We start from the raw sequence: 25,563 nt of genomic DNA, 5'->3' as shown, positions 1-25,563 counted from the left end.
TTTTTAAGCATCATTCTACTTATTGCTTTAAAAAAAGATTTGAAATGTTTAAAATGAAATGGTAAGCCAGTTTTGCAAGGCAGCAGAAAAATATGTTTGCTGGTAATTTAATTACCAACCCTGGGCTCCTTTGAGAGGAAAGGTGGAATATTAATTTAATAAATAAATAAAATAAAAATCTGTGGCTTGCATCCAAAGATAGTTTTGCACACGGAGAAAATGTGCAATACCCCCCTCCAAAAAAAAGAGAGGTGTTCCTGAACTTTGGGGGAGCCGCAGAGGATGTGGGGTTTCAGTGAAAACTGAGCATCATGACCCATGTGATCAGAAATGGATACAAGCCAATATAGTGGAAGGTTCTTGTGGACACAATGTCGAAACACTTACCAGAATCATACAGACTTGGTTCAGTGTTCAGGCAGCACACTCTGAAGCTATGTAAAAAAAAAAAAAAGATTATTTTATTTTTAAACAGATGTCCACTGTCCACAAAAGGCCAAAGGGTCCTTGTTATAGAGCAGATAACTGGCTTGGGCCTGGCTTCAGGTTACTGAAATGAACTTGTGTGAATTCTGAGTATGCATAATTGAATCAAACCTTGAGATGTGTGTGTGTATGTGATATGAATAGAAGAGAGGGAGAATAATAAGAATTTAGTCCAATACACACTTGCTTGGGAATATGTCTGGGCAGACTCTACAGGGCTTATTTCTGGGTAGACATGATGTATAGGATTGCCCTGGAAGTATGTGAATTTCAGAGGTAGCTGGTGCTGCCAGCCAGGAGCATTCTCAATAAGAGAATACCGTTCCCCCCAGGAGAGACTTAGAGTGTTACTGTTACCAGAGTTTTGGTACCATTACCAAAATGTGTTGCTCTATTTTGAATTATATTTTTAATATTTTCTGAGAACAGTCGGGCCAAGTTAAGTATTCTTAAGCTGTTTGGTGTCAGTGAGGCTGCATTCAGACATGGGGTTTAGTTTTACCGATTGTAATGGTAACACTTCTGTCCCAATTTCTAAAGTTACTTTCACACTTCAGTACCTCTTGCATTGTGGAACTGTGGCTTTTTGACTGATAAACTGCCATATCATGCTAAATTTCATTCACACCAATGAACGTCATTGGACATATTGCTACTTCCCCACCTTTCTGCACATGTGCACTTCTATTCACCCATGAAAATGGCAGGAAAGAACTGTATACCAGTATACTGCCCCAGATTTTGTCACTGTACTCCCACAATTTTCTGGGTTAATGGGGTTGCAAACTGATTTTTTCTGGAAGCAATTAACACAGAAATGAGCACCAAACTTCCACTATATTCTGCTAGATTTCCAGAACTAACTTTTAGGTCATAAGAAAGGTCAAATAAAATGCAGAAATTATCAGGTAAGGAAATGTTGGGGAAATGCAAAAAACTGCTGTCTGGTATCAATGCAGCCTGGGAGAGAAAGGGGCATGTCTAAATCTCTCCCATGAAATAAATGAGGCAAAGTTCTTCATTTTGTCTTTGTTGAATCCTATATAGAATCATAGAATTCTATATACATTTGGAAATAGGCCATTTAGTCCAATCCCCTGCTCAATGCAGGAACCTAAGTTAAGGTATACCTGACAGATGGCTGTCCAGCTGCCTCTTGAATGCCTCAAGTAAGAGCCCACCACCTCTCTAGATAATTGGTTCCATTGCCATACTGCTCTAACAGTTAGGAAGTGCTTCCTGATGTTAAGCCAAAATATGGCTTCCTATAACTTGAGCCCATTATTCCAAGTCCTGCACTCTGAGATGATCTAGAAGAGATCCTGGCCCTCCTCTTTGTGACAAACTTTCATATTTTTAATGTTGTGGTAATTATTATGTTGTCAGCTGTCCTGAGACTTTTTGATTAGGGATCATGGTACAGATAAATAAAAAACTAAGATTATCAGTTGCTGTGCCCTACAACAGAGGTGTTTTGAAGGAGAAGGAAAAGAGGATCCAGGCAGGAAACAAGACTAGCTGGCAAACAGAAGCAATCAGTTGCAGGTAAGAAGTCCAAGTGCAGCAGTTATCTTGTGATGTGCTAGCCCATGATAGAGCTGGGAGTCATGTTGAGACTTTCTGTATCTCAGCCAGTTTGCCTTTCATCCTGACAACTGGACATAGCACTGAGACTGTGCTTGTACCTTTGGCTGACAATCTTGACATATAGATCAAACGAGCAAACTGTTACGACTTCTGAGACCTTCCTGCAATCTTTAATATTACTGAAATACCTAGTAGTGGTTTTGCAAGACCATTCTCAAGTAGTTCTGCTCATTCTTCAATAGGGAGGTTTCACAGGCTTGCCATGGATAATTGATATCCATCTTTTCAAGATCTTGACTGTGAGCTACTGGTGGATTCTGTCCTATGCTGCTTCTTGTTCAGTATGTGAAACCATTCTGTGAATCTGATCATAGATGTGACATGTGATACCATTAATGTGTTGATGATATCATTTCTCTCTCCTTTTTTCTCTGTATAGGCCCTTTAGCCTAGTCTGACTCACTTAGGAAGTTCAAATCACTAGGCCTCTTCATATTTATCTCCGTGGCACAGGAACCACATTTTTGTGACTTCATCATATACCTCCACAGTAATGTTTGGAAGTTGGAACTCTGTGGACTGGGACCAATTGCATGGGTTCTTCCCTTCCTAATGTGGGAAGGAAGCTCAATAATTGAGCAGGAAGGAGCTACACAATGACTCCACCCATGTGGTTCCAAATTCTAAACATTATCAGGGTGGCATCGGCATGGGATGAAGCCACAGAAAGGTAGCTTGTAAAGGGACTCGCTGATCATTCACATTTGATGTTTCACTATATCTGGAATGCTAAGTTGTAGAGATGGCCAGGAATGAGTATCTACACATGCTACCTGATGGGAAGCTGTGTCTTTGTCTGATTCAGTTGTTGCTTAAAATCTTCATTCATTTGTAGGTTCAAGATCAGTGTGTGTGGTAATATGCTCTAGGTGAAGCTGCTCTTTATGACTACTTAGAAGGTCCAGTTGATGCAGAATGTGGTAGAGCATGTTACCATCCTCATTATATGGATGGGGAAGTCCAACATACTGAAATGGCTACATCTCGGTGCAAACAGCTTAGAGAGTTTTGTTATATTATGTGGTATAAATGTTTTTACCATAATAAATAAACTCCACTATCTGATGGTTGCAAATCCTTTTGCTTACACCTAGATCTGCTCCAACCATGTCTAGAGCAGGGTGTGCGAATCTAATTTATAGATCAAAAGGGACATGTGGGTGATGCTCAACCCTCTGTCTGAGTTCTTGTCTTATCTCCCTGCAGCTTTTCTCCCTGTTTGATTTTCCTCCCAGCTGGGTTCTAGTACTACAAGTCAGTCCAGATAAGAGAAAAATCATCTAGGGGGAATTGCAGGGAGGTAAGTGTCAGGTACAAGAGGGATTCAGTTTTCATCATCTGCATGTCCTTGTTACTTTATTTATTTATTTATTTATTTCCTTCCTTCCTTCCTTCCTAGTAGGAGCCCAGGGCAGCAAAACTTGAACACTGAACTATCCACTTTATATGTTATTGGGGAAGACCTGGGTTTCAATAAGACAAGTATGTCTTATGCCATGTGTGATTTAGCCCTACTGCTGTCTCCATTACTCCTGCAGTGCCTAAAATCAACTAGGAGTACCCACTTGAGTCTGCCTTCTGATTGATTGGTGGTGTTAGTGACAGCCTCATGATGTTGGGACTCCTGGGGACCCACCACTCACCAAAAGAGGCCTGAGCCCTCATTTTATCCCCATTTCTGATTCTTCATCTGTGTTCATTTTGAACTGGCTGTTTTAGACAGGTAGATATTCCCTTTTATATCATTTCACATAGAAAGAAAAATAATATTCAGTAGTTTCTGTGTAGAGTTAAGGGATTTTTGGTGGGAAGCTAGTGTGGGGGCCCTAAAACAGGCTTTTTAAAAAAGCAAGATGAATGTAATGTGGAGTTTGCCCTGTCTCTGCTGGAAGTCTAAATATTTTCAATTTCCATCCTAATGTATAGTTAATCCCCCCTACTTTTCTTCCTTTTCCCTCACCCCACTCTGGCTATTAAGGACAAGGATAAAGTCACAGCAATAGATAACAGTGTTATGCATTAACTTGAAATTATGGGTCACATACTTGGGATCTCATAACTATAGAAAACCTATCTCATCAACCAACTCCAGTGTGGCCAACATGAAGATTTCTTATTACCATGGATACCATTTATGGGTTTATTACAGCAAAACACTGAGCAGTACACACATGCATATATATATATATATATATATATATATATATATATATATATATATATATATATATATATATATATATATATATATATGAGGCTGCTACAAGCATCCTAGAATGTTGCTGTGGAAGCATTCTGTTGATTTACTGTTGTTGTTTTCATCCATAAAATAATTTCATGTACTGCACTGGGTTGCAGTTTCTCTTTCTTAAATTGGTCATCTTTGTAACCTGTAATGACCTTTAAAACTGCCCTGGGCTCCTACTGGGAGGAAGGGCGGGATATAAATTTAATAAATAATAATAAAGAAATAAAGTGTAATAAAAATAGGGACAGAAACTAGGGGCAGAGGGGTTAATTAGTTACAGAGCAAAAACAAAAAATAAAATGGATCATATGGTTTCCTTTGCTACCTTTTTATGGGAGGGAAGGTATTCCCCCCCCTCATTAAGGATTCCTTGAAATCTCATTGGAACCCCCCTTCATTCTCCCCCATAGTTGCTGCTGCCACCTTCTTGGCTTTCTGAAGTGCAGAAAAGACATGGAGAGCAATCCAAAACTCAGCAGGTGGTGAGTTCTTTATTCTAATCTTTATCAGGTTTGCATCATCCAACCTCCATCTCCAAAGGATGATGGGGTGTTGTTGTTGTTGAGGTTGGAGGGGGGTTAGTTCTTGTATTTATTCTCTGTCTGGAGGAGAAGCCAACATGTTACAGTATGAAAGAGAATTTCTGAAGAGTCAAGATCAAGCTGAGACCCAGAGGGGAAGAAAGGGAAGCCCTGTCTTTATTATGATAATAGTGATGAAGCTGGATAAAAAGAGCCTACACAATGGGGCTAGGCTACTGTGCCTTCAGCTGCTTCCTGCTAGGGAGATTCACAAGTCCTCTTTATTTAGGTTGATTAGAGAACTACAAAGTCAAGGGGAGTGGTAGGTTCCACTGTCTTATTTGGAGCCCATCAGACTTAACAGTTCTGACTTTTTAAGCTTACTGCACTTATATGCTCAGTCCGTGGGGTTATATTAAATGATAAATATTTGGCGTTCAGCATAGTGCCATTTACTTTTTTTCTAAAATGGGCCTTATACCATGAAGAAAACAAAGCCCTTAGAGCTATTATTGATTTGGGTGGGAATTTAAGTCTTTAAACAGCAGCGAAATTAGTATGCAGCCACTGATACTATTGAGCTTGCATAATTGTCAGTGTTCCCTTACTTGTAAAGAAGGGCAAGGTTTAGTTAATTTTGGGAAAGATTGTTCCTTAACCATGCAGAGGCTGGTCCAAGTCTGTGTCAACATTGCCTTTATTTCAAAATGTTTCCCTCTTGCATTTTACTCCAAGGCATCAGGCCTTTCAAAGGTGCAATGAAGCTTCCTAATCAATTATGCAGATAGAGAACAGGTTTTTGGTTGTCTCCCATTTGGAGCTATAAATCTTGGCTTACACTGATTACCTTTTCCTGCAGGTCTTTTGAAACCTTAAAAAAAATGTTTCATCATTTAGATTATTTCAAATCACAATGTTCTCTATAAGACTTGAAAAACAAAGATCTCTTCTGCTAAGAAATTAGAATCAAACATCATATTGTTATGTAAGCATGTAGGTCACAATAATAGATTAATTTTGTCCCTATATATAATATGCAATATGTGCATGAATTGACTGTTGGAATGTATGCAGGCATACATTTCTATGCTTAGTTCATTACTGGATTGAGATACCACAGTTCTTTCTTTTGAAAGTACAGCAGATGTTTTGTTTTTCCCTATTTTTCCTGATGAAATCTGGCTGAAATGACAAAGTGGCTCTTTTAATCATACAAAGACAGAATAAGATTTTTTTGGTGGGGGGTAGAAAACTATTGCATTTTAAGCATTCTATTATTAATTGTATACATTTCTGAAAAAAAATAAATATGATACACCCATTATTATGATTTTGCTATTCAGATTATACAGCCACAAGAGTGGCTGTATACTATAGCCAGCATGGATTTTTCACATTCCGCAATGTTAAACTGAAAATACCCCCATGCCATTCTGATGCTTCCCATAAGCTCATTTCAAAACAAAACCTTACAAAACTTATAGTCCTGAATTCAGAAACGCTTGCTTAACAACTCTCTCAATTTTCATGGAGATACACAAAACAGTCAGACAGAATAGAGAGTTCAAAGTCTAAAGAGAGAGAAAAAAAACGCAGAGCCCTTTTGGACTTTTTTCTCTGAGAGTTCTCATAATCTGTTGAAATTCATTAAAAATCAGCCATGTTCACAGAGTACCTGTAATCCTAATACTGACCTTGCCCCATACTCTGACTTTCATCTTCTGCAGTTTAAAAGTTAAAAAAAATGCCTGGCTGATTTTTAATTAATTTAAGACATTTTGGCTGAAACCCAATGATAACGCGGAACATGCTCAGTAAGAACCAACTGTCAGTGTTCTAAAAGCCTCACAGCTGCTGGGCTTGCCTAATCAGGGGGCCACACCCACACCAGACTTTGATTTCATGTGAGACAGTCATGGCTTCCCTCAGAGAATCCTGGGAAGTGTAGTTTGTGAAGGGTGCTGAGAGGAGACTGCTATTCCACTGACAGAGCTTCAGACTGGTTTAACAGTCAGCCACTCTGATTGAAGGTCTGTGAGGGGAACAGGGTGTCTCCTAGCAACTCTCAGCACCCTTCACTAACTACACTTCCCAGGATTCTTTGAGAGAAGCCATGACTGTCCAAAGTGAAAAAAGGCCTGGTGTGGATATGGACAGGGACAGCTTTGGTTTAAATTTGGGTGGGAGGCTACATGTGCCTGCTGTAGAATAAAAAGGTGAGAGAAACGCTGAAAAGCAATGATACTGTTCACACTGTTTTCCTTTTGGAAAGGAAAGGGGCTTCCCTTCTGCCCAGTGCCCACCCACCCACCCCATCTCCTCCCCTCCCTGCCCCTCCCCCAGGTCAGTGTTGGACTAGGACCTGGGAGACCAAGGTTCGAATCCCCACATAGCCATGAAGCTGACTGGGTGACCTTGTGCCAGTCACTGCCGCTCAGCCTCAGAGGAAGGCAATGGTAAAACCACCTCTGAATTCCATTTACCATGAAAATCGTATTCAAAGGGTCACCATAATTTCGGTCGACTTGAAGGCAGTCCATTTCCATTTTCAAACACGATTGCACAGAAATAAATCCCATTGAACTCAAAAAGTATGCAATGATCGAACTAGGGCTGCCAAGCCCGGCCTCCAAGAGGTCTTCTGTATCTTTAAAAGTTGTGCAGGGGTAAGGGAGAATTTCACCTTGTGGATTTTCCCATTACAGTGTAGCAAGAAAAGCTGCACTTGGCTGAATTTTCTCTTCTCTTAAAGATACAGAATAATTTTCAAGCCCTGAGCCTGGCAACCCTAGATCAAACCCACCTTCCCTTCTCCCTCCTATCCCCTCCCTCTTACCCTTCCTTTGCCCCTCCCTCCCCATCCCCTTCCAATCCATTCCTTCCCCTTCCTCCTCCCCCTCCCCTTCTTCCTCCCCATGGTCAGTTTTACCTATCATAAGCATGATTGCACGTAAGTAAATACTATTGAACTCTATAAGCATGCAAATGATCAAACCTGCCCTCCCCTCCCCCTTCCTTTGCCCCCTCCAATACGCTCCTTCCTCTTCCCCTCCCCCTCCCCCATGGTCAGTTTTTCCTATCCTTACCATGATTGCATAGGAGTGAATCCCATTGAACTCAATAAGCATGCAAATGATCAGTCTATTCTCAGCAGGCTTGCACAGGATCCCATTTCTTACCTCCCGGATTAAAAAGCAGGGAAATTTACTAATAGGCAAAAAACCTTGCAGTTTAAGAATGTACCTATAGCCCACAGATATTTCTATCAAACTTTAAAAAGCAGGGAAATTGGACAGCTATAGTGAATGCACCAGGGGAGCAGGAGACCTGGCCTCCTCTCTGAGATATTGTACTGCCCTACAAATTTGTCAAAATGCAAACACAATTTGGGTTATTCTTTCATAGTCTTGCTGTGTAGCTTGGAAGAATTTGGTAACATTTGCCTTCATGGAGACATACATTGCACATCCTATCTATTGAGTAAGGTCAAGGCTCCAAAAACAATTGTGCAGATAAGCTCTAACATGCTTTTTTACCATTATCACTGACAGAACAAAACCTGCAAAAGAAATAGGAAATACGAACAGCATCTTCACTATTTGCACCATATGTATTGCTTTTCTCTTCTTAACATGGCATTGTCCAAGAGGTGAGTTATATTCAGAACAAGCTGTATGATAATAACCTTTATAATTTAGAGGCAATTTGTGTAGATTTTTTGTTATTGTTTAATACACAAGTTTATAAATGTATTTTACCATCATCACCATGCCAGCAAAGCCTATTGCTGAAGCTAGAAGAAGCTGTATAAGGATTGTAGTAAAAAGCAGTTGCAATTTCATGCACCTAAATCCCATATGTGAACTCATTGGAACGTAGTTCTGAGTAAACCTGGTCATGTTTGGGTTTGTTGTGGAAGACAGTATTATCTGTTCAAACACTTATTGCATAAAAAGTTTTCAAAAGTAGCTTTAAAAATGTACAAGGTGAAAAGCTGAGGTTTTTGAGGTTGTAAGCCTTCCCCCCCCCCTCAGAACAGTTCAGGTGAGTCACTGACAACAGAAAGGGCATTTATTGAAAAGTCTAGCAATAATCACCTGAATCATTATCATCATCTGCTGTTTTCCTGAAACTATGTCAAGCCTTTTATTGCCACACTTTGCAGCCTTAATAAATAGATGTTCCTTCAGTCCCAGTAAGCAATGAAATGACAAATTTACCATGGTCCACAATTTTTTGGTAGCCAAACCAAAAATTGTAGTTGTCTTGCCCTTGCTCCTCCTGTTGCTAGTTTAGCTGTTGTGTAGCTGAGATCATCTGGGTGCCTGGCTGCACAGCAGCCAAGGAAGCTCCTGCCTATGAGGCATAGAGTTTGCCCATTTGTTTGCTGCATTGCTAAAATAAAATACTGCTCCATCTCACTCCATTTCCTGCTCTGGACAGGCCCTATGCATTCTCATAGGGATAGATTTGTCAAATGACCCCCCTGCCTATTGCCATCAGGTGGGCGCCTTTCCTGGGTTCTTTTCGGCACCTGCTTGAAACATTTCTGTTTAGGCAAGTCTGTCTAGTCATGTTAGATGTTGAGGTGTTTTAATCTTTTTGTTTAGTTTACTGCTGATTTTAATTGTCTTTGAATGATTTCTTTGTTTTTAACAAGTTGTTATTGATACATTTAATATTTCTTATAAACCGCCTAAAGATTTTGTTACAATCAAGTGGTATATACCTTTTGTTAAATAAATAAAAATAAATAAAGGGATTATTTGTAGAGTTTCCTTTTTTAATAGTGGGGAGAAAAAAAGTTACTTGCTAATGGATGAGGATGGGAATAAATTTACTACTTATAATGTTTCTGTATTTAGTTTAGCAGCTCAGTGGATTAGACAAAATTTCATTGCCCCGTGTTCTGGGGACCACTTATGCTAAAATGTGCCTCTACTGAACTGTTTATATTTTTGTGAAGGCCAATGGTTTTTAGCGAATATATTTGACCGACTGTCTTGGAGTGCTGGATGTTTCAGCAACACAGTGGCCAAGCAACTCCAAGCCTTCCTCCCAATCTTGGAGTGGGGAGAGGGACAAGATCATCACGTGGTGAATTGTAGGACAATCCCTGCTCACCTTTGAGCTGGAAGCTTAGGAGAAAGACTTGGGTTCATTGTGCTCACCAGATGAGGGCAGCACACTCAACACACACATAGTAATGTGTTTTAGGTTGCATACTACCTTGCAATATTTTATATGAAAGTGTGGCTTTAAAATATTTTTTAAAACAAAACTGGCAAGAGTAGTGAACAAACATATGGAAGGCTGCAAGTCTGTCCCCTCTTCAAAACAATTAAAAAACTAAATTAAGCAGGCTGGATTATATGCCAATCTAACAAGGCATTTGTACTATAAGGCTGCTGCTCTTTTTGAAGGAAAAAAGCATTGTTGCTTTGAATTTGGTATTTCAGTAAATAGTTATTGCTTAAAAGCAAGTCTGAAAAGACCTAGTAACTGTTAGCAGAGCAGCAAAACAGCACATTAGCTGAGCTGTGCATGTGTGAATCTTACCTGAAGTAGCACACCTTTTGTCCTGGATATAATGACAACGAGACTCTAGGAAAACAAGAAAGCTTTGTTTATTATAGGAAATACATGGTTGATAGAAAAGAGTTCCTAGTACTAGCTAACTAAGTTGGAGAGGCAAAGAGCCATGCTTGATCTTTGATCTCTGGTGCTGGAGAGAGAGACAGAGGAAATATGTCTCCTCTCCTAAGGTCAGACAAAGAAACAGGAGGAGTCAGGAAATGAGGTCAGCAACCATAAGAGTATCAGTTTAAACCTGAAAGAAAGTCACATCTACATGATATTATTACATTGGGCAGTAGGTTAAAAATATTATCATGTCTTGATATTATGTCTTGCCCTCCTGGAAGTAACATACCCAACATTTTCCAGACAAACACAGACCACAACCACGAAAGAATAGCCTCCATATTGCAAACATTGTAGTTGGTGGCCAGAAGCCCACATCAGTTCAGAGGAACAAGAAGATACCTACAAACTGTTGTTCATATTAAAAATTACTCTTCTTGCATTGCATACTCCATTAGTAATATTTGCACATTGTGTTTTGTTTCAGTTTTTTACAAGATGGTGCCAAGAGGCATTCTTAGGATCATTCTTTAGGATCAACAATTAGATTCTTTTTGGACATAATATGTATTTCAGATGTACCCAAGAGCAATCACTAACCTCCTTACTTTCATGCGCACTTAAAATAACTATAACGTATTGCCATTGAAGCAAGTAGACTGGAGGGGTGGGGGTGGGGACATGATGGCAGCTAGGACAAGATCTGCTCTGTTTTTAAGGAGCTGCAATCTCTGTTTCTTTTCTTTGGTGCTATCTGGAATAGGCTCCTGGAACAAAATGGACAGTTTACAGATGTCAGAACAGAGCAAAGTGTCCATGATCTGGTCAGTAATCACAACTATCACCTATATGTCTTATGTTGTATATAGGCAAAGGTTTCTCAATATTCATACTGTATAAATTTGAATTAGGTCTTTTTCTTCATTTACACATTCAGTATTTTATGTTGTTTAAGCAAAAGATCATATTACTGAAATAAACTTGACTATTTGTTGAGTTTCAAGAAATAATTCCCAAAAGCATACATCTTGAGTACTACTAGAAATGATTCATATCCAGAATTTGATACTGATTTTCAGAGGTGTACCCTTGTTCATACTATATAGCACAGATAGGGAAAAGCAAAGGTCTCTATCCAAAATTGGATGCCAAAGTGCTTACCTAGACATTATATATAAGATTGGCAAAGCCTCTCTGCTACCAACACAGTCAGTAATTGAAGCAGAAGCTCTGTACAACAGTGCATGGTTGTGAATGTTACGAGTAAGTGTTTTGACTATCAGTATAAGAGTTTTGAAAGAGAACTAGAAAAGTGCTTGGAAGATCCGAGTATTAGCAACTACTAAATGATCAGGGGAGCCATCCTGATACTTCACATACCCCCAAACCTGACATTTTAGAAGTTGGATGTACTCAGCTCATTACCAAGTATTATGTTAGGAGAATCCACTGGTGTGTTGTAGGTAGTAAAAATCCCTTGATGTGTTTTTTGGAAACCCTAATATTTTTCACTCTTTTTTGGTCTTTTCAGTATCTTCCAACACTTGTGACCAAACTTTTTGAATGATTAATAAACACTAATACTAATTTCCTGGCAAGAATGTTTTTTATCAGAATTGTGGCTTGTGTATGGCAGTGTGCTGAATAGCTGACTGGTGTCATATGAAACAATGTGCAAGAGTCAGTTTGGGCAGCAGATTCCACAGAGATCACTATGCTCCTTCCTCCAATCCATGTCTTGTGTGATTTTTTCCCCTTTAACACAATCTCTACTCAAGAGAAGCAGCAGCCATAATTTTAACTTTTCACTTCAAGTGCAAAGATACCTAAGGCTGACACTGAAACCATAAGGAACTTTCATACTACTTCATACTGGGTTGGATCCAGACTTACGGTGAAAGATGTTCTGCTCACTGGGAAATCTTTTGGGAGGGGAAGAAATTTTTGCCGATTCCTCCTTCCCCTTGTAGCTCCATGTAGCCCCTGAAAATCTGTTCCAGAGGATTGGAAGAGACCCTTCAAAGACAGCATAGGCGGCAATGCTGGGACAGTGGAGGTTGGCTGATGATTTAGGGATTATGGCATACTACTCCACTAACCTTTTCCCTCAGCCAGCACCTGCCCATCTTCTTAAGCTGCATCCACACTATACATTTAAAGCACATGACTTTCCCCCAAAGAATCCTGGGGACTGTAGTTTAAGGGTGGTGGGAAATGTAGCTATATGAGGAGTAAACTACAATTCCCAGGATTCTTTGGGGGGAACCATGTGCTTTAAATGTGCATTAAATGAATGGTGTGTACATAGCTCTTATAACCAGCCCAGGGGATACCACTGCCTATCAGCTTCTCAGGGCCCATCCATACCTGATCACAAAATCCATATTTTCCATATTCTGTTAGTGGCCTTGAGATCCATACATGTCCTGTTTGTGGTCGGATTTATATTGTGAAAACCCAATTTTCAAGCATCCATATATGTGGGCTTTTTTGGGGTCTAAATCTTAGCATTGGCCACTCCTCTAAGTCCACCCCTTTTCCGTGATTAGTCCATAACAGTTATGCTTTGCATACACACACTGCAAAAGAAGTCTGACACAAATAAGTGTTTCCCATATACGTCCTACCACTGTAAACTGCTAAGTCTCCATTAACAGTAGGTCTGTGTGTTAGTAAATAGGACTGTGATAGATGTCATGTTAGAATTATTTTTAATAATGTTTAAGTGCTTCAAATGACATTTGTAAAGCATTACATTACACTAATGTTTGCTTTCATTGTCTCAAGATGAATTATTTGTATCCAAATTGTCAAGAACATTCTGGAACAAATCATAATAAAAGGTTAATAGAAGATACCGCAGCTCCATCTTTAGTAGGTGGAAACGTGCAGAAAAGGCATCATAAAGACTCAAAAATATTCAGAATTTTAGAAGAAAATAAAAAGATGCTGAAACAACAGAAAGATAAAAACGTTGAAAGGTGAGTACACTTGATCTAAAGAACTTGGCTTTCATTCCATCTTTTACCTGACTACCTCCGTTTGTGGTCTGAGTGAATGTTTTCTCCCAATCAGGAACGACCAGCCAATGGGGAAATGCTGCCCTCCTGACAGTGCCATCACTGTTGGTTATTGAGACAGTGTTGGGATGGGGCAGAACAGTGGTGAGATCAAGGCTGCACTAGGAGAGCCAATCCAGCATTTGCGCTGGTACATCTGCACAGCCCAAACCTCACTGCTGCCCTACCCATCCTGGTAAGTGGCAGTGATGTCACTGTTGGGTAGATGGCAGCACAGCACAGCCCCGCTGCTCCAGCTACTCCTGCCCACAATATTTTTGGGGTCAGAGAGAAAGCGTTGAATGATCAAAATCCCCTTAGGCCAATATTGCACTTTTGAGGCTTCATACATACAAATAACCTGGAAGCTTACCGTTGTGTTTATCTTCATTGATGAAGATACAGAACTGAGCATCCAGGTGATTGTTTTGTACATTGAGCAAAATAATCTTCATGGACAGTCAAGACATATTAACAATGCAGAACCTAAGAGTTGTCATGCTCACTGTGCTAGAAATTATAAATCTTGCTGATTCTGATAGTCTTCAGTGCCAATTCATATCATTTGATTTTATGAAACCCCATTTGTCTTTTAAAATGTGTATGCAACATGACACGTAAATCTGGGATCTCTATGATACAAAATCCCAATGCCACTATGGCAGCCATTTTGTATCCTGATGAATGGATATCACAATTTAAAAGAAGTTGCCATTTCTAATAACGTTGAAGATATTTTGAATTTGCCTTATAGAGCTGAAACTCGGAAATGCAACACTGCTGCCTTTTCCCAACATGAAATTATTAGTATGCCTTTGACTCTGGAAGATGTTGCTGTCCACAACCCAGTGGTGGTAGGTTCATATTTATTTCTTCCTTTCCTTTATAGATCCATAGTACATGATGATGTTAGTAATTCACAGGCCTGCATGTGGCTTCTGTTGGCTCATCCTGTAGATGCCCCACTCTCTGCCCCATCGCCACAGCTGCATTAAGCTCTTCTAAGAATTATTCTAAGAGACGGAGGGAAAAGTGAATTGGACTATGGAACATGCACTTTGATGTAAGAAGTAGCAATACACGTCTATGATTGTTAGCGCATGATTCCTAGCATCTTTTGAATCCAAGAGTTCTTCTTTACAGGAAACTTTTGGTGTAAGAAAGGTCATGGCTGGGGAGATCTGGTCCCTGACCAGCTTTACCACACCAGGAAGAGCTCCCCTGCTGCCCCTGCCCCCTGGAAGCTCAAGAAGTTACCCGTACCTGGAGTAGATTATCTTGAGTCCCTTTTGGTGGCTTATCAGGTTCATCAAAGAAGAACCCTTATAAGAAAGAAGACAGTGGGTCTGTAATGTGAATGGGAATTCTGTAAAAAAACAAACCAGTTTTCATACATCTCTTCCCAGTACTACTAACATTCTATACAGGACCACTTTACAGTACCTGCTAGACATTTCAAATTAATCTGCAGTTACTAGTGCATATTGTTTATTATGCAAGAGCAATCAGGCCTCTTATATCAGAGGTCAAAAATAAATATTTATGAGTTACAACATGTTTTTCTTCAGCCTTTTACATAACTATTTAGTTATTTATTGGTGCATACAAACATCCTTCTCCTGATTTTATCCTCACAACCCTGTGAGGTAGGATAGTCTCAGAGACAGTGACTAGCCCAAGGTCATCCAATGAACTAGATGGCCAAGGGGGGATATAAACCCTGGTCTCTTAAGTTCCATTCCAGTACTCTAAACACCACACCACTCCACACATTAATGCTGCAAGTGTTGGCATTGTGAAGCAGCTGTTGCTCAAGCTAATATTATTCATATGCATATGATAATTTCTCATTTGTTAAACAGCTCATACTAGCTGGTAAATATATATTCAACTGATCTTTGCATTATTGCTTTTTTAGGAAGCCAAGCCACTAAGCACCTATTGGACAAACTATGTTAACAAAAGACTCCATGATCAACAGTGAAAAATATTAATTACAAGTGGGATCTTATGGAAATATTTCATGGATGATTGTTATTAGGGTCATCTCCAAAAGGGGTGTGGGTGTGTGTGGGTGTGTGTGGGTGTGTGTTGAGAAGTCCTTCCATTTCATGTTATTTTCCCCTGCCATCCCTATCTTTAATTAAAAATTGAGAATAATCTTTTAAAGATAGTTATACGCTTTTTCAACTCATAGAGTTGGGAGTTTTGGTGTAGGTTTTTTTTTTGCTTTGTTAAAATATTGAATATTGCAATGCACTTTATTGTTGTACATTTCTTTTCTCTCTCTCTCCCTGCCTTTAACTGTGGACAGTTTCATTACTCCATGTAAGTTTTTTTAATTCCTTTAAAAAAAGCCACCTATGCATCCTTTTCATGGTGTTGCTCAAATCTTTTTAATAAACCTCTTCCAAATGCCCAAGTTGTGAAAGATAAAATTATCCAAGCTTCCCATTAATTAAAGAAGAGGAAGAGCACAAGTGACTGTTTCTTCCATTGCCTGCTCTTAAATCTTTCCTTTGCCAACACCCCATGTGCTGAGAACTCCTGAGGTTCTTGCTTTCAGCAACACACCAGTGCCAGAGCCTGAGAGAGACACCAGTCTTCCTGGAGCACAGACCTCAGCAACAGCATGTGGCTCCTTTAACTGAGAGCTGATTATTTCCAAAGAGGCAACGTCTATACATCTGTTTGCAAGAATATTTCAGCCCCTTGTAGGAGTCTGACCTGTGCTGGGATAACACTCCAGGTAACTTGTGCTCTGGTCTAGCTCTTTGCTGGCATTCCTTGAGAGTCATGTGGGAATTCCATGACTGGGGGCCACTAGGGGGCGATTTGAATTGGGGCCATGATGTAGGGGGAGGGATCCAGCCCAAGACATTTGGAGGCCCTTGAGGCAAAAGACAAGATGGCAGTCTGCCTCCCAGCTCCATGTACAAAGGCTGACTGGACTGTCAGTTGCATCTTACTTCAACACTAGCAAGTGCCCAGCATCTTTCAGTGCACGTGACAGCAGCAGGATAATGTAGTGGGTGTATGGTAGGCCTGTTGTCATACATATCTCTCATCTCCAATGGACAGGAATGGATAGGGGACTCGGGAGGAATGGGGAGGGGAGACTACCAATGCTACTCCCAAGCATCAGTTGCCTCAAGCAATTGCCTTGGTAGAGTGGGGAGGCGGGTCTAACCGTTTGCCTCTACTCCAGTTCCCTGACCCACCTCCCTGCAAAAACCTGTTTTTAGTTGTGAAGAGGAAAATATGTGGGCTAAACCTGTAAACCTTTTACTCTATTGCTAATGGTATTTGGAGGGGGGGATTTGGATCAGGAATTAGACCTGCTCCCACCACATCATGGCAACAATCCAAATCCCCTTTCCCTTGTGGATGCTTTTTGTACAATGAAAAGATGCCAGGAGTTCCAGTTCATGGCACTCTGTGGTTTGACCTGTAGTCTAGGCTGCAGCTCCCTTGAATGCTGTGCCAGGTTATGATAATGGCCTAACACACGCTGTTTGCTCTGCTCTATTGCATCCCTAATTCTTCAAAGCAGACAAACTCCACAATTTTAACTCTCCACCACCAGTGGTTCAATCCCAGAAGGAGAATCTTATTTTTTCCAGTTGTGGATAGCTATTATGGCATTTTCCCAACATTAAAAAAATGCTTATCTGAACATACTGCACAACTGTGCTCTGGAAAAAAAATGCTTGGATTGTATTGCCCAAGGTTCACTACTAGTTGCCTGCTTCTGTAAGGTCCCTTTGTTTCCATATTCCATAAGAGAAATCAGAGAATCCGGAAGAAACTGCCATATTCATGGCTTTGTAAATGCACAATCCAGAAACTACAGATTCTTGGAAAGTAAAATACATTCGTCCTATAGGAGCAACCGGTGAATAAAAATAGATTTCCAATGTCCCCTGGCAAGTTTCAAGTTCTCAAAGAAACATTTATGCATAGTATTCCACTCCTTTTCCTCCTCACCTCACCTGACCCTCTTCCCACACATTCTTACATTTCTGATATCTTTCCTTCAAATAGCTTTCTTTTTTACAACTCTTTTGCTGTAAACTTTTAATACTACATTACAACATTCTTTGCTAGTTCACCTATGTGGGCTATCCTGAATAGACTGGTTGCCAGACATCTTTATCTTGCACCAGTAAGATGGCATAAGGAAACTTTTGGCTGGGGTGGGGGGTTGGGGGCCTTCCCCAGAGCTGTCCTTTATGAATATTACTTAACCCCTAACCTCTGGGCTTTGAAGAAGAAACCCTTTCCTAGAGTATATCAGAAACTACCCCCAGATCCTAGAAATGTGTGAAGGTTTGGTAGTATATTGCCCCTGGGTATGTTAAGTACTTTAAAGCATCCTGGCTGTTTCCTGTAATTACAGTCTCACTTTCTCTCTTTTGCTCCCTGACTCTCCTGTTTCCATGTTACCTACTTCTCTAGGTTGCTACTGCTTCTCCACCAGCAAACATACTCCCACCCATAGCAGCAAGAAGCCAAGTTCACTTTTGCTTCCTCCAAACCAGGGTGCTCTGGGGACAATGGAAATTTATTGGCAAGCAAGGATGTTAGAGGATTTTCTTCGCTAATGAAACCATCATACTTTTATATGGTATTTGGTTTTGCTGTGCTGCTTTGCTACTTGCCATAGTAATTATATGGTGTAAATAGTAGACACAGGAAGCTGCCTTACATTGAGTCAGACCAATGGCCCATCTAGACCATTATTGTCTACTCCAGAGATAGCTAACATGGTGCCCTCCAGATATTGTGAACTACAATTCCCATCAGCCCCAGGGAGCATGGCCAGGGATCAGGGATGATGGGAGTTGTAGTCTAGCATCATCTAGAAGGCCACAGGTTCCCCATCCCTAATGCAGGACAATATAGGAAACATATGTGTGAAACAAGGTGACACCTCCAGTCACAGTGACAAATGGCCATCCCCTTCCTCTAATCTCCATGCTCCGTATTATTAGAAACTCTTAACAGCAATAATGTGACCTAACACTGACTCTTATCTGATATGTAGTGACAATCAGAGCAACAATGAAACTCCGAACAGAAGCTTGTGAAGCATACTCCTAGCTGAATTGCTTGTTTTTATTCAATGTTACGTGCATCTAACCAGATTAAAAACAAAAGCCAGCACACATGAATAGAATTATTCACAGCAGCCAGACTATTTCCACTCTCCTCCATCACATCTGCAGAGTGTGGTTTTCTTAGTTACTTATTAGAAGTAAAGTCTCCAGATTGTACCACATAGTTATGACATAACTATTTATATGGCAAGAGACTAGGACTGGGCGATTGGCAATTTCCTGTTTTGTATCCTGTACTAATACAAGGCCTTTGAAATTAAGGGGACATTAGTAGGTGAGCAGCTGAGAACGGGTTTACCAAACACTCTGGCTAGGGTATAAAATATGATGCCTCCAATCTCAATAAGTTTAACTGAAATCACCAGAGTATAATTAAAAATAATATGTATTTAGTATTGGGATCATTGTACTTAAATATGTATAATGGATACAAAATCAGTGTGAAGTTCAATAGGAATGTTTTGGCATGAGTGATGATTTTGGCAGCTTTAATAGCTCTGAGTGTTAAAAGAAAAAACAGAGAAGAGTGTAAATGAATGCAGTTCAGATATTAAGGAAGTGAGAAGTGGTGTGTGACACAGATCAGAGTTAGGATTAAGCTTGTTCACACCATGCAACAAGGACCTGCAGAATGGAATATGTGCCTTGCATATTCGCAAATAATCTGTGACTGAAGAACTAATACCAAAGAGAAAAGATGAATTCAAGGGCAGGGACTATTAAATGTTCTGCTTGACTTATTAGAAACACTTGAAACATTTGCTGCTCTCAAAGCATGGCCATCACTAGCCTCCAGTATACAGTGAAATGTGTGCCCATTGCCATCTCAAGTCTTTGAAGCACGAGGTCCTCAGGACCAAAGTAGTTGTGATGGTGACTAATATCTGCCAGTATTTAAAAACAAAAGGAGCATGTATGTAGAGAGTACAGAACCCTCTGCACACCTACAGCTTACAGATGGGGACTGCAAGGAGGTAAGCAGTGGGCATGGGAAACATTCTGTTTTTCTGACTCAAGAAGGAGATAGGCCACCACAGATGATAAGAGGCAAACAACACATTACATGAAATAGTGTCTCCTTGCAAGTGTTAAGTGCTCAGGCCAAGAGTTTAGCCAAACAAACATGTAGCAAAAATCGGAGACGTTCTTGAGTCTATTGTAATTATATTACTTCATTTTTTTTACAAAATATCTCAAAGTGACTAACAAAATATTATGTATTAATTAATTAAATTTATATCCCACCCTTCCTCCCAGAGAAAAAACAGAACAATTTATTAAACACTTAAAATCCATAACATAGAATAAAATGTAAGAATAATAAAAGTGTTCATCCATAAACAACAATAAAAAGGATGATTCCTACCCCACTAAAAGGTGAGCACTAAGCCAGGCCAGAATCTTCCCGCATTATGATTAAAGTAAGATCCAAAAGCCTGGGTAAAGAAGAATGTATTTGCCAGGTGCATAAAAGCTGACAATGTTTCCTGAGATGAATAGTGTGTGTGGAAATGTATACACTCACCATTTTTGATTAAAATAAAATAAAAAATTAATAAGAACATAAGAAGAGCCTGCTGGATCAGGCCAGTGGCCCATCTAGTCCAGCATCCTGTTCTCACAGTGGCCAACCAGGTGCCTGGGGGAAGCCCGCAAGCAGGACCCGAGTGCAAGAACACTCTCCCCTCCTGAGGCTTCCGGCAACTGGTTTTCAGAAGCATGCTGCCTCTGACTAGGGTGGCAGAGCACAGCCATTATGGCTAGTAGCCATTGATAGCCCTGTCCTCCATGAATTTGTCTAATCTTCTTTTAAAGCCGTCCAAGCTGGTGGCCATTACTGCATCTTGTGGGAGCAAATTCCATAGTTTAACTATGCGCTGAGTAAAGAAGTACTTCCTTTTGTCTGTCCTGAATCTTCCAACATTCAGCTTCTTTGAATGTCCACGAGTTCTAGTATTATGAGAGAGGGAGAAGAACTTTTCTCTATCCACTTTCTCAATGCCATGCATAATTTTATACACTTCTATCATGTCTCCTCTGACCCGCCTTTTCTCTAAACTAAAAAGCCCCAAATGCTGCAACCTTTCCTCGTAAAGGAGTTGCTCCATCCCCTTGATTATTCTGGTTGCCCTCCTCTGAACCTTTTCCAACTCTATAATATCCTTTTTGAGATGAGGCGACCAGAACTGTACACAGTATTCCAAATGCGGCCGAACCATAGATTTATACAACGGCATTATGATATCGGCCGTTTTATTTTCAATACCTTTCCTAATTATCGCTAGCATGGAATTTGCCTTTTTCACAGCTGCCGCACACTGGGTCGACATTTTCATCGTGCTGTCCACTACAACCCCGAGGTCTCTCTCCTGGTCGGTCACCGCCAGTTCAGACCCCATGAGCGTATATGTGAAATTCAGATTTTTTGCTCCAATATGCATAATTTTACACTTGTTTATATTGAATTGCATTTGCCATTTTTCTGCCCATTCACTCAGTTTGGAGAGGTCTTTTTGGAGCTCTTCGCAATCCCTTTTTGTTTTAACAACCCTGAACAATTTAGTGTCGTCAGCAAACTTGGCCACTTCACTGCTCACTCCTAATTCTAGGTCATTAATGAACAAGTTGAAAAGTACAGGTCCCAATACCGATCCTTGAGGGACTCCACTTTCTACAGCCCTCCATTGGGAGAACTGTCCGTTTATTCCTACTCTCTGCTTTCTGCTTCTTAACCAACCCCTTATCCACAAGAGGACCTCTCCTCTTATTCCATGACTGCTAAGCTTCCTCAGAAGTATTTGGTGAGGTACCTTGTCAAACGCTTTTTGAAAGTCTAAGTACACTATGTCCACTGGATCACCTCTATCTATATGCTTGTTGACACTCTCAAAGAATTCTAGTAGGTTACTGAGACAGGACTTTCCCTTGCAGAAGCCATGCTGGCTCTGCTTCAGCAAGGCTTGTTCTTCTATGTGCTTAGTTAATCTGGCTTTAATAATACTTTCTACCAGTTTCCCAGGGACAGAGGTTAAGCTAACTGGCCTGTAATTTCCGGGATCCCCTCTGGATCCCTTTTTGAAGATTGGCGTTACATTGGCCACTTTCCAGTCCTCAGGCACGGAGGAGGACCCGAGGGACAAGTTACATATTTTAGTTAGCAGATCAGCAATTTCACATTTGAGTTCTTTGAGAACTCTCGGGTGGATGCCATCCGGGCCCGGTGATTTGTCAGTTTTTATATTGTCCATTAAGCCTAGAACTTCCTCTCTCGTTACCACTATTTGTCTCAGTTCCTCAGAATCCCTTCCTGCAAATGTTAGTTCAGGTTCAGGGATCTGCCCTATATCTTCCACTGTGAAGACAGATGCAAAGAATTCATTTAGCTTCTCTGCAATCTCCTTATCGTTCTTTAGTACGCCTTTGACTCCCTTATCATCCAAGGGTCCAATCGCCTCCCTAGATGGTCTCCTGCTTTGAATGTATTTATAGAATTTTTTGTTGTTGGTTTTTATGTTCTTAGCAATGTGCTCCTCAAATTCTTTTTTAGCATCCCTTATTGTCTTCTTGCATTTCTTTTGCCAGAGTTTGTGTTCTTTTTTTATTTTCTTCATTCGGACAAGACTTCCATTTTCTGAAGGAAGACTTTTTGCCTCTAAGAGCTTCCTTGACTTTGCTCGTTAACCATGCTGGCATCTTCTTGGCCCTGGCGGTACCTTTTCTGATCTGCGGTATGCACTCTAGTTGAGCTTCTAATACAGTGTTTTTAAACAACTTCCAAGCATTTTCGAGTGATGTGACACTCTGGACTTTGTTTTTCAGCTTTCTTTTTACCAATTAAATGGAAAGTTAATTTTCAGTTTTCTAATAACCTAACACAAGTAAAAGGTAGGTAGGCTGGGCCCACCCTTTAAAATAAGTAGTAGAACAAACCACCCCAAGGGCCTCCTGAATTCCAGCCCTGGCTGCACCCAATAGAGCGTGTGTGATCCTGTTGCAGATGCAAATAAGAAGGGTTAAACCTTGAAGCTAGAGCTATAGGGCATTTGGTCATCATACAAGTTCGCTGGCAGCTTTGGAATTGGTTCAAATTGCCACAGTAGCATAGGGTTTTCATTCTTCCTCTGCATTCCAGTATGTCTGCATGCAGAAACCATGTGGTTGGAGCCACATAGTCCCACTCAAATATCCTCAGCCAGATAATGGTGGACTATGCTAAAATTAGTTCATGCTGTTGCATGCTATTCAAGTGGGAGTGGTGTCTGATGGTCCTGCTATTTCCTCTTCTGTTGTCATATTTTCTATCCAAGGATCCTTAAGAACTGCAGTCCTTTCAGAATTCTTAAGGACTGTGGTAGATGCAGTGGTGTTAGTGGAGTTCCATGAGATAAGCTGTTATATGACTACTTCCCAGTGTGGTTTCAGTGGATTTTAAATATGCCCATGCAGTCAACCTGAAAAGATGGCTCTAGTGAGGATAAGGTCCACCCAAATCTTGTACAAGTCCTCTCCTACAAGTGGTTTACCATGTAGAGCTTCACACAGATGACTGTGTTGTGTGGTCAGTGGCCACCCACAAGGAAGACTGGATATTTTTTAAATTGTTTTTAATTTTTTTAAATTGTGTTTTTAAATTGTTTTTTGTGTTTCAAAATTTGTATATTCATTTTTATTGTTTTTAATTGCTGTAAACCACCCAGAGAGCTTCGGCTTCAGAGGAGCAGAAGTTAAAAATCTTAGTATCTCACAAACCAGCTGTGTAACTACGGAGCCATGCCAGATAAACTCAACCCCCCTTCTAAGCCCACACAGTGCATCACAAACCAGACTGGAGCTGTTGTGAAACTGCTCTAGTACTGCTGAAGACTGATGCTTCAACAATGAGGGTGGCCCCTGACCAAGGTAGAGTGGTGCCCTTGAGCCCTTGGCATGAGAGACATCATCCTCTAACAGATGAGAAACAAGGAATGAGTTTGGGCTGTAAATTAGCTCAGGATGCATCTCTGAGTTCCAAATGCTGTAGCTCAGAATTCCCCAACCTGGTGCCCTATCAGTGAGTTGAACTACAACTCCTATCAGTGAATTGTCCAAATCATCTCATGGACACCCAAGTTGAGGAAGACTGCTTTAGCCTTTCGTCACTTGGAAAGGACTCCGGCCCTTTGACTGTGTGTGAAAACACACTGATGTCAGGTTGTGGTGGTGCATTATGCTATAAAATATCTAAAATAGTGCAAATGCAACAGGTTGCACAGACTTTTTATGCTGTGCACATATCTTGAACATGTGATGTGTAACCTGCAACAGAATAGAGAGACTAATGGTATCATGTTTATTACCCGACTACCCAATGGGTGTATTTGCCTTACAGGTTTCAGTCTGTACTTTGTCCACATAGCATAATCTTAAGAAAAGTAAACATTTCAAATTTAAAAAAATCAGGAAAGATTTTAAATCGGTGGTTAGCTAGAAATATTGATACAGGAAATTAGATACATTTTCTAGCATGTATTATTACAAGCAGTGTTATTACAGATTGTTTACAGTTACAATGTTAATATTTGTATTGGATATGACTTTCTATGTATGTAATTGTTTTAACTGTTTTTATATATGTGATTTTAAAAAATTGTTTATATATATAATTGTTTAATTGCTTTTAGATATACAATTGTTTTATATATTTTATTGTACTGTGAAATGGCTTTGAGATGCTGCATAGGAAGTTGTTGTTGTTGTTGTTGTTGTTATTATTATTAATAATAATATATGTGTTTAGAGAATAGCTTGATCATTAGTCCCTGCAGATATAGTTTTCCATTTCTGATTTCCATGGTCCTTTCTAGACATTTGCAGTAGAAACTAACAAGGTTTTAGGACATGGGGGCCCACCAAAACATTAACCCCCTTCTGCTTTTGTATCCATCACCTTCCATAAAACTGAATTCCTTTAAAGAAGGTGCCATCCTGTCAGCACATCTGTCTTGAGACAAGGCAGGAAGGGTGGAGGATAGCTGTTCATTAATTGCATCATATTAAGCTTTGAGGCAGACAAGTACTTGAGACAGCCAAAAGGTGAAGATTTCGAGGTCCTCCTGAGCCCACATCCTCCTCCCCATTCCCCTCCCCCCCCAAATGTTTTGTAAACCTGTAGCAGAGCAAAGTCTTTGGTGAAAAGAACAAAATAAAAAGGCCTGGAGATTTGCTAACATTTCTTTTCAGGAACATACGTTTCTGGGGGAAAGATAATGCCACAAGTTGCCTGATCAAAGGGGGAGGTGGAGGGAGGAAGAAAAATGTTACTGGGGGTAGCAGGAACCAGCCAAGCAGAATAAACAGGAGTACCTGGATTTAAATTTCTATGGATATAAATTTCTATTCACTTCATTGATGCTGAATGTCATTGTTGAATATCATTTGACTGGGTTGTATATCTAGCAATTTGTTGGCTTTAATTCAAGGATTCTGGTATACTGGTTTGTGGAGCCTAGTCCTATGCATATTTATTGAGAAGTAAGTCCCACTGTGTTCAGCTGAGCCTGTTGACATTTTATTGTTATTATTGTTATTATTTCATTTATGAATCACTTCCCATGAGTCATCCCAAAGTGTTTTACAATAACAAAAAACACATACACAGAACAATTGCATATATAAACAGCTAAAATATTTGCATATATAAAAACAATTTTAAACACATATACACAATTTTAAAAAGCAACAGCACATATATGTAATCACATTCAGATCCAATACAGGTATCAACTGGTATAAAAGTATCCAGTTAGAAGGCTTGTTGAAAGAGGCATGACTTCAACAGGCACTGAAAGGACAATTGAGGA

The 25,563-nt window shown here is 40.1% G+C and overlaps 1 protein-coding gene across 1 annotated transcript in view; it reads left to right on the top strand.

Moving 5' to 3' along the window:
* LOC133384439 (uncharacterized) overlaps positions 1 to 16,014 on the top strand; it is a 44,168-nt gene extending 28,154 nt beyond the window's left edge. The window contains exons 3-8 of the mRNA XM_061626376.1: positions 4,792 to 4,863; positions 8,454 to 8,551; positions 11,309 to 11,369; positions 13,333 to 13,526; positions 14,359 to 14,458; positions 15,523 to 16,014. Of these exons, the coding sequence (XP_061482360.1) occupies positions 4,792 to 4,863; positions 8,454 to 8,551; positions 11,309 to 11,369; positions 13,333 to 13,526; positions 14,359 to 14,458; positions 15,523 to 15,588 (591 nt within the window). The 3' untranslated portion in view covers positions 15,589 to 16,014. The remainder of the gene's footprint in view (positions 1 to 4,791; positions 4,864 to 8,453; positions 8,552 to 11,308; positions 11,370 to 13,332; positions 13,527 to 14,358; positions 14,459 to 15,522) is intronic.
* Positions 16,015 to 25,563: the final 9,549 nt, after the last annotated feature.

The sequence above is a fragment of the Rhineura floridana genome, chromosome 4 (assembly GCF_030035675.1).
Source record: "Rhineura floridana isolate rRhiFlo1 chromosome 4, rRhiFlo1.hap2, whole genome shotgun sequence".
NCBI classification, from domain to species: domain Eukaryota; kingdom Metazoa; phylum Chordata; class Lepidosauria; order Squamata; family Rhineuridae; genus Rhineura; species Rhineura floridana.
This window is presented reverse-complemented; position numbering and strand designations above follow the sequence as displayed.